Source organism: Bufo gargarizans, chromosome 5 (genome assembly GCF_014858855.1).
Source record: "Bufo gargarizans isolate SCDJY-AF-19 chromosome 5, ASM1485885v1, whole genome shotgun sequence".
Classification (NCBI taxonomy): Eukaryota; Metazoa; Chordata; class Amphibia; order Anura; family Bufonidae; genus Bufo; species Bufo gargarizans.
In genome coordinates, this window is record NC_058084.1 from 179,877,291 (window position 1) to 179,887,570 (window position 10,280).

The following is a 10,280-nucleotide window of genomic DNA, read 5'->3' on the forward strand; positions in this document are numbered from 1 at the left end:
TCTGTACACCAAAATGGTGCCATAAAAAAACTATAAGGGTGGGTTCACACTAGCGTTAGGGATTTTGTTATGAAAATAACGGAATTCATAAGGGCTCTTTCACACTTGCGTTGTTCGGATCCGTCGCGTACTCCATTTGCCGGAATTACACGCTGGATCCGGAAAAACGCAAGTGAACTGAAAGTATTTGAAGACGGATCCGTTCTTCTGCCCATAGACTTGTATTATGACGGAATGCAAAACGGAAGCCTTTAAAAGGCATTCCGTTTGTTTTCCGTCCTAATAGAAGTCTATGGGAAAGCATAACGGATCCGTCTGGGTCCTGTCGACAGGACTTTGTTTTCCGTCTTGCATAACGGGACCCAGACGGATCCATTTTGATTCTCATAGACTTCTATTAGGACGGAAAGCATGACTTTTAAAGGCTTCCGTTTTGCATTCCGTCACAATACAAGTCTATGGGCAGAAGAACGGATCCGTCCTTCCGTGTTATAACGGAATCCCTAACGCTAGTGTGAACCCACTCTAACTAGTCCCGCAGAAAATAAGCCGATGGAAAAATGTAAAGTTATAGCGCTGTAGCAGTAAATGTAATGTGACAAAAATAAAAGAGTGCTTGGTTACCCCAGATAGAAGGGGTTAACAGGTGACCCAGCATGACTGGTGGCACTAGGACAGGTATACAGGGAGCAGTGTGTCCCCCACAAGCTGCCACCAGGTGGAGACCGCATTCTGCCGCTGAGGACATGACCGCCAGGGGGCACTCTGAGAGAGAGCAGGTTCTGCACAGTGCGCAATGTCACAGCAGGCCCTACCTTTCCATCTCTGTCAAAGGGCAGGTCCAGTGCCCCGTGCTCAGCGGCGGCGCCGGCTTCTTCGTCTTCTTCTTCTTCTCCCTCCGCCGGCTCTACCGTCTCAGGGGCAGGCCGGTAGTCCGGGTAGCAGTTATTAAAGGAGCGCTCCTCCATCTCCGCCTCCCCGCCGAACTGCAGCTTCAGCCGTTTAGACATGCTCTCTCCCATCTCCCCGACCGACCGAGAGCCGGCAGGGACAAAACACCCGGCCAATTACCGCAACGCGTTCTCTGTGCCCGGAGCCCGCACTGTCACCACCACACACAGGAGGGAGGCTCAGTGCCACAGAGAGCTGCCAGTGGTATTAATGATATGGCCAGTCGCGATATGTGTTGTGGTGACAAAGCACAAATCTCCCTCAGCAGCTAGCACACAGCAGGCACCATTCGTAGCTTCCTTCCCCTGTCACCATGAGCACAGATATGGGCAACATCCACAGCAGGGTCCACTGGTGCTTGTGCTCCTTCACCTGGCTCTGAGGAGCGCAGCCACTTCCCTAAATGGCCGTCCCCTCACAGCCTTTGTCTTTGGTGCTGAGTTTGTCTTCCCTCCCTGTGATCCACAGATGAAGAAGTGGGTAGGACAGGCTCAGGGGAGGGGGGCTGCAGTCACACACACCGCCATGACGGACAAGCCTGCTCCCTCACCTCACCACGCTGGATGATACAAAATTGTAAGGCTACATGCACACGTCGGTGAAAAACGGACATGATGGACCAATGGTAGTCTATGAGGTTATTCACACTGCAATTGTTTTGACAGCCAGCGAATAACGGACGTAAAAAAATAGAACATGTTCTATCTCGTCCGGTTTTCGCTGACCAACTGCCCCCCATACAAATGAATTAGTCCGTTTCTCAGAATGGCATCAGTGAAAAACAGTCAGGACAGTTTATCCGTTTTTAAATAGACTTTTTTTTCACTGTCGAGTGCATGTCGCCTAAGACCTCCTATAAAACACGGCAGTTTTTTTCTATTGTTTTTAATAACTTTTTTCCAAAATTGCAGCATGCTCTGCGTATGTCACTTTTTATTTCTGATGTTTCTCATAGGCTTATCTGTAGGAAAGGAAACGCCTGGAAAAAAAAAAAAATGCAAATAAGACAACAACAAAAAAAAGACCCCAAAGAAACATATAGGGAAGGCTGAATACTCAGCCTACAATTGTGGGAGGGGCATAAGGGCTTTATATTCCCTGTGCGCTGCGTCAAGCCTTCAGGAGTTTGTTTGGGTAACTTCCCTTCCTCTTCACAGCACGGCCGGCCTGCCCGCCCACAGCACTACGGTAAGTATGGCTACACTCGCCGCCAGCTCATCCCATGTGGTGCTGCCAGTCTGCTCCCTGTTGCTGGATGCCGGTGTTCTGCCAGATCTCTATAACTTTCCTGAAAGTCTATAGCGGAAGTCACGTGGTGTGCTGCGCAAGCGCACTTCCACAAATCATCCGAATCATCGTCTTAAGGTGACAGTCACCTCCAGTAAAATACAGCATCTGATTCTACGTTAATTTGTACCCTCGCTGCGCTCGGAATTTAGTGAAACTAACTCTATGCCGCCATTGATAGTAAAGAAGGAAATGGATGGTAAAGAAATAGACTATCCATCTCTTTCTTTACCATCCATTTCCTTCTTTACTATCAATGGCGGTATAGAGTTAGTGCCCGATGCGTGGCGAGCGAAGCGAGCCCGCGTGGGTACAAATTAATGTAGATTAATGAGCGCTGGCAGCGGAGCTGTATTTTAATGGAGATGACTGTCACTTTAAGAAATCTATACTCTTAAGTGTGTGCATGTTTTGCGGAGGTACGCTTGTGCAGCGCGCCACGTGACTTCCACTATAGACTTTCGGCAAACTATAGACTTTTGGCAGAACACCGGCCCGGTCCCTCTCCACGGGGAAACTTCCCAGAGTCCGGCACAGCGTGTCTACACCGCCCCGATCCAGGACTCAGTAGCGGCAGCTGCCCGCTTTCCTGCATGGCGCAGCTGTCCGCAAGGAGCGGGGGACAGGTTTTTCCATCCGGCCCTTTCCTCCAGTAATGCCAGGCGCCCCTTCCCCTGCTGTGTCCCTGCATGCACCCCGGCCCACGTCCCCACATTCCCGCAGCCTTGTACTGCCACTCACCGCTGCATGCACATCCTAGGGCGGAGCCTCGTCTCATCAGCAAGCTTGGCAGAGGCTCTATTGCCACCCAGTGGATGTGGTGCAGAATGCTTCTCTGTTAAAAAAAAATTAAAAAAGAAAAGGAGCGCTTTTGCCACCCAGTAGACATGTAGGGGAATACGTTCCAAAAAATAAAAAGTTTAAAATAAATCAGTTAGGTTGGTAAGGCTGATTAGTCAGCCTGCATTTCTGGGAGGGGCGGAGGCTCTTCATATACGAGCCGCACCCTCACTCACAGGCCTGTGTTTTCAGGTGCACAGCTGCCGCTGGGTGTCATTAGCAAACCAGCTTCTCTGGTGGTAGGAGTCTTTCTTTGCAGCATGGAGCTTGTTATTTTGCCTTCTGCTACCATAGCACGCATGCGCCATGCTATGTAAGTAGGTTGGGCCGGGGCCGTCTCTCCAGGCCGGTCGGATCCGACTTTGCTAGCGAACGGGAGGCTTTGCCTCAGAATCTGCTACCTCAGGTTTGCTCGTTGGGCCTAAATACTTCTATTTCTTTTCATCTTTGTTTGTTGGTAATAGGAGTTAGTTCCTATAAATCTCACAAGTTTCACTTCGCTTTGTTCATCTCGTATGAAAAGTTACTTCAGCCGGTTTGCTGTAAAGGAAGAGTTACCCGGGCTGCACATGACGTCATGTTTGGAGATTAGACGCAGCGTTTATTGTTTAGGCCTCTTACTGTAGCTGTTCCTTGCCACGTTCCCCCCCCCTCCCCCGCTACCACCATCTTTAGACTTCACGTATTTCACTGCCACATGTACTTAAAAACCCTGCCGCACTTTCATGCTCTGCTGTTATCCTGAGCGGCATTTACACTTTCGGCTTTTATTTCATGTCTTATGCTGCATCCGCACGTCTTTACTGTCCTGCACTTTTCTACTCTTGGTTTGTATTCACTCAGATTGGTCTCACATTCAAGCTGCGTTCACCTGTTGGCTGTTACATCTCATTCCGTACCCAGCTGGATCCGTATTACACGCCTGTTATTACATGTTGTATACTCGGCTTACAGCTATAGCTGCTACTGTTACTCCATTTTTATTCTCGGGACGCTCCACCCTGGTGTTCACCTTGATCCACTCACAACCAGAGCTGCGTTCATGTGTTGACTGGTATACCATGTTTGCTCTGCTCACTGTAAGAGCTGTGTTTACACGTCCGCTTTCACAACATGTTTATACTAAGCTTGCTTCAGAGCTGCATTCACTTTCACTGTTGCATCATGTTTTTGCTCCACTCACATTTAGAGCTTCTGTTCTACCAATTTAATTCTTGGCCACACCCAGAGGTGCATTCACATCGCTGTCAAATCATTTTTTGCACTCCACCCTTGACCAGAGTTGCATCCATGCGTTTATCGGTATATCAGGTTTACTTTACTCACACCCAGAGCTGCGTTCACACGACCTATGCTACTACAGGTTCTTTCCCTGCCCATTTCAAGAACAGCATTTGCAGTATGCCGCCCTGCAGGGTATTGCGATGTGAGGTCACGGTTAATGGGCAAGCGAGGGTCACTCACAGTTTTGTAGGAAAACCCTGGGCAGAAGTACAGCAGTGAAGGAGAGGCTGGCACAGGGATCCTCTGGGGCACACTCTGTATTTTGGGACCAGGCCTCATGGTGGTTGAGGTGCCCTGGATGTTGCAGGTGTTTAATGTGCCTGGGGCAAGGTCCTTTTAAGAAACGTGACGGCAGTGCCTGTAACGGTGGCACACTGATTTCTAGCAGTAATAAGTGAGGAACACAGGTTGTGGTGAACCAAACTTTTCTTTTACTAACAGTTCAACTTTGTACAGTTGGTTGTCAATACAGTTCCATATAGCAGGTTCTCTTCACAAGCAGGCTCTTACATCAATGGCAGGTATACTGTTCCTTGCAAGATACTTAGAGGGTAACAACAACACACGCAGATCAGGCTGTACCTTCTCCTCAGAAATAGCGTACACTGTTCCTTAGAACTCCTGTCTGGTCTTATCCCAAGGCCCGGATACCCTAATGCTGGCTTTATCCTTGGTAGAAATCTTCCTCCCGTATTTATCCTTGCTTTAAATTAATAATCCTTCAGCTTACTTGACTAGCTGGAACACTGGCTCTGCTTGGCTTGTGGGAACTGCAGGTTTCTCCCAGGAGGCAAACTCTTCTCTTGGGGTGACTCTTCTGAGCTAACATGGGCTCAAGAAACTTTAGGCAGGCTATGCTCCTTCACTAGCCTCCTGGTGGCAACTAGAAGCCTGGACTGTCTAGCTGCATGTCAGGAGGAGGCCCTCAGCTTATCTCTGGCTGGTGCCTTCTCACTTCTGTCTCCACAGATTCCTAACTATACAGACTTCCTCCTCCCTGTCTGGGCCTGAATATATATACAAGGGGCTCCCTATCTCCCTCTAGTGTCTAGGATGAATAACTGCACCCTAATAGGCCTGCTGCACAGCTAACAGGGGAGAATATACATAAACGCATATGAAAATACATTAAAACAGACTGTTAAACACACTGCCACTGTCCCTTAGGAGTAGGAGGACAACGTGGCCAAATTGACCCTTGTGTAGTGCCCACCTTTACCTAATGGGACACTACACATTAATGTTTGTTACATCTGTTATGCTCCATTCACAACCAGAGCTGCTGTTATACCAAATTTCATGCTCTGCTTATACCCAGAGTTGTGTTCACACTTCTACTGCTACACCAGGTCATATACCCCACTCACCAAAGCCGCTTTCCATGTCTGCTGTCACATAAAGTAAATATTCTGTTCACATCCAAAGCTGCGTCCGCATGTCTGCTTTTACATCTTGTCCTATACTCCTTTCACTACTAGAGCTGCGTTCACGTGTCTGCTTTCGCTTCATGTCAATACTCTGCTCACTTTCAGATTGCATTCATACGTCTGCTTTATACCATGCTTGTCATGCGCTACCCATACTCAGAGCTCCGCCCATACCATGTTTTTTAGGTACCACTCACATCCAAAGCTCCATTCACCCATTTGTTACATCATGTGTTGTACTCTGCTCCCACTCAAAGCTGCATTCTCCTGTTCATTGCTACGTCATGGTTTTACTCAATAATCTCAACGGGCAGTTTGCACCCACCGCTTTGGTTCTTTAATCCTAGTTCATATTCACTCAGACTGGTCTCCTTTTACTTCTGGTTTGTATTCACTCAGATTGGTCTCCTGCCCCAGTTCACCAAACAGCTCCTCAGTGGAGGTCAGTCGGCCAATAGGAGTAAGTTTCCTGCTATGTTTTCACAAGCTGTTCATTTGTTTGTCACAATAAGAGACTTCTCTTAGCGAACTTGCAATGCCTCAGGCTCTTGGTTTTTCTCCCATCTCTGTTTCAACTTCATTTTTACGTTTCATGGTTTGCGGTGGTTAGTGTCTTATGTATGCACATGCTTCGGATTACTAATGTCTATATTTTTAACGCCTGTTGGCAGTCATGTTCCTTAGGCCAGTGTCCCTCCAGCTGTTGCAAAACTACAACTCCCAGCATGCCCGGACAGCATTTGGCTGTGCGGGCATGCTGGGAGTTATAGTTTTGTAACAGCTGGAGGCGCACTGATTGGGAAACACTGCCTTAGGCCACCTTCTAGCCAATCCAATCATTCAAGTCTCTGCATATGCCATCAGGTCCGGCTTACGTTTTAATCCCTTATCATCACTGCAACATCATTACTCTGGCTTTGGTGGCCCTATGACTGATCCGGCCTCATGGCTCCGGGAGCCCCATGACCGTTTTTCATGTTTTGTTTGTTAGGGGTACGACATGGTTGTAGGCTGCTTAGTGTCCCAGGTTTGCTGTTGGAGGGGGTCATGGTTATGCGAGTCCCCAAGGCATTCTGGTGCTGCATAAGTGGTTTAACAAAAAAACATAAGGGGCTCGCCCGAGTGGCTCTTCGCTTATAGGACCTCACGATTGGCACCGACACTTGATACTTTTTTTCCGCCATATGGGACTCGCACGCATGGCTCCTGCCATATGGGACTCGCACACATGGCTCGCTGGAGTAGCTCTTGGCTTAAAGGATTTCACAATTGTCATCGACATTGGTACGGTCATACGCCCATCTGATACTATTTTCCATGGCACACCTTTCAGAAGTTTTCTTTTGTTCATTTCAGCCTCATTTCATTAAGAAGCTTTACCCCATGTCTTTGTCTTTCTAGGTTATTTAGTCCCGGTTGATTACTAAACCCGTCAGGTTAAGCCCCAATCTTTTCCCGAGCCGTCCTTAATTCTAAGGTTCGCATCGCGGCGGCTGCCCCGGCACCATGGGCCCCTGGTGGTTGCTTCGGCCCCATGGCTTCAGGGGTCCGACCAATGGTTGTCTGTCCACCTGTGCAGCTATGCTTTTGGTTTTGAATGACTCACATCTTTACCTGCTTGCCAGCTTGTTATTTAGGTTTCATTTTAGTTAATGTCCGTTATCTCAATTTTTCTGTCACATTTACCTTCGTCTTTTCAGGTCATGCAGTTGAAGTCATGTTGGGGGTCACCTTCCACGTCGGTCAGGTCTCATTCCTAACGATATTTCGCCTTGCATGTTATTCAGGCCACGCAGTTTATCTCGGGTATCGCCTGCCACATCAGTCAGGTTCATGGTTTAATTTCACCTGCACCTTTATTCAGGTCACTTACTATAGTTATAATTTCTTGATTAAAAAAAAAACTCAGCCCCATGGCTTCGGGGGCCCGATGACTGTTTTCGGTCCTGCTGGGCTGATTGCCTGGTTGGCTGTGCATCTGGGCTGATTTGGCCCCTATGTATCACATATATACCTGCTTCCCTAATTTCCTAATAATCTATGTTGATCGCTCACTTTATGTTTTGACCACAAACTGGTCCAGTTCGCCATACAGCATCATTGTCATGTCTTGTGCAGATATTTCGTCTTGTTTTCGTTCAGGTCCTGCCGGAGGAGGAACAAGTAGGGTAATTTCCTCTAGCATCTCAGTCTCTGATCGTAGTCGATCATATCTTGTCAACCAGGTACCCGCGCAAAGTCTTTGCCTTTTTACCACGACCAGGAATTCTTTTTCGCCGGTAGCTTCATTGCAAATGCATTCCCTCACTCATGGGAGGTCATAGACAGAATCTTGTATATTATGGCTTTGTAGCTTCCTTCTGCACTAACCTCACACTCCCTACAACCACGTTGAATCGGGTTTTGGACAAGGTTCAGCATTTCCTCACAGTAGAAGATTCAGACAGTAGGTTGGTCTTCACATCTCAAGCGTTTAAAACAATTCTCAGGGGCACACAGTAGAACAACACATGGACCACGGCTAGCAGATAGCTGTTGTCTGGGGAACTATTCAAGGATTCTCTTCCTATCTACATAGTTCTTTTTGGCCCTAATTCCTGCATAGTCTAGGCAGTTAGGTTTCAGTCCCACGATCTCCTGAGGCTAGGGCATTGACAGTACTCTCTAGAACCAAAACTATACAAGGTTCAGTTGGTTTTCATGATCCATTTCACAACGTATTCCCGGTGCTCCATTCCGCTTTGGGGCAGTATCTGCAATATTGAGCATCATGTCTCTGGCCTTGTCATCCACAAGATGGGTTGTAGGTCTCCTTCTGGCCTTGCCTCATACACCCCAAATTTTTCGCTCTAGATCCCTGACTCCTTGCAGTTGGCTTGGGGATTAGTTTGCACATGCCATTCGAGTTCCTTTTCTACCCTACTTGGCTTGGTTTTTGCCCACTTATAGGCCTACCCACGATCATGGCTTAGGGCACACAACAAGCCATTTAGGCTACTTTCACACTTGCGTTCAGTGCGGATCCATCTGGTATCTGAACAGACGGATCCGCACCTATAATGCAAACGCTTGCATCCGTTCAGAATGGATCCGTCTGCATTAGACAGCTTTTTCAGATCTAAGTTTTCACATCGTGAAAACTCAGATCCGACAGTATATTCTAACAGAGGCGTTCCCATAGTGATGGGGACGCTTCAAGTTAGAATATACTGAGAACTGTGTACATGACTGCTGCCTGGCAGCACCCAATCTCTTACATGGGGCTGTGATCAGCACAATTAACCCCTCAGGTGCCGTACCTGAGGGGTTAATTGTGCGTATCATAGCCCCCTGTAACAGATCAGGTGCTGACAGTCAGCAGGGGCCAGACCTCCCTCCCCAGTATTAAATTAATTGGTGGCCAGTGCGGCCCCCCCCCCCCCCCCCAATCATTGGTGGCAGCGGAGAGTTCCGAATTTTAGAAGCATTATACTTACCTGCGCTGTCTGTGGCCGGCCGGACGCTCCTCCTACTGGTAAGTGACAGGTCTGTGCTATAAGCAATGCGCCTCACAGACCTTTCACTTACCAGTAGGAGGAGCGCCCGGCCGGTCACAGACAGCGCAGGTAAGCATAGTGCTTCTAAAATTGCTAAGTAACCATGGCAGCCAGAACTGCAGTAGCGTTCTGGCTGCCATGGTAACCGATCGGAGCCCCAGCGATTAAACTCGGAAATCTCCGCTGCCACCAATGATGGGGGAGGGTGATTTTAATTGGGGGAGAGGGGGGCCGCACTGGCCACTAATACATTTAATAATGGGGAGGGAGGGGGGTCTGCAGCACCTGATCTCTTACAGGGGGCTATGATACGCACAATTAACCCCTTAATTGTGCTGATAACAGCCCCCTGTAAGAGATCGGGTGCTGCCAGGCAGCAGGGGGCAGTCATGTACACAGTTCTCAGTATATTCTAATTTGAAGCGTCCCCATCACTATGGGAACGCCTCTGTGTTAGAATATACTGTCGGATCTGAGTTTTCACGTTCTAACTCAAATCCGATAGTATATTCTAACATAGAGGCGTTCCAATGGTGATGAGGACTCAAGTTAAAATATACCATCAGATTGGAGAAAACTCCGATCTAATGGTATATTAATAGGGACTCCTGACTTTACATTGAAAGTCAATGGGGGACGGATCCGTTTGCAATTGCACCATATTGTGTCAACGTCAAACGGATCCGTCCCCATTGCCTCGCATTGTAAGTCTGGACGGATCCGTCTGGCTCTGCACGGCCAGGCGGACACGAAAACGCTGCAAGCTGCGTTCGGGTGTCCGCCTGCTGAGCGGAACGGAGGCCAAACGGAGCCATACTGATGCGTTCGGGGCCGCTTGTGAGAGCCTTCAAACGGAACTCACAAGCGGAACCCCGAATGCAAGTGTGAAAGTAGCCTTACGCTGGGTTCAGACCTGAGCGTTCGGGATGTCGCGCTCTGTATGCGCGATTGTACC

General features: G+C 48.4%; 1 protein-coding gene across 1 annotated transcript in view; it reads right to left on the reverse strand.

The window, feature by feature from the left end:
• The window catches only part of LANCL2 (LanC like 2), a 62,784-nt gene extending 61,433 nt beyond the window's left edge, over window positions 1-1,351 (reverse strand). Inside the window, exon 1 of the mRNA XM_044293423.1 lies at window positions 816-1,351. Within this exon, the coding sequence (XP_044149358.1) occupies window positions 816-1,022 (207 nt within the window). The 5' untranslated portion in view covers window positions 1,023-1,351. The remainder of the gene's footprint in view (window positions 1-815) is intronic.
• Window positions 1,352-10,280: the final 8,929 nt, after the last annotated feature.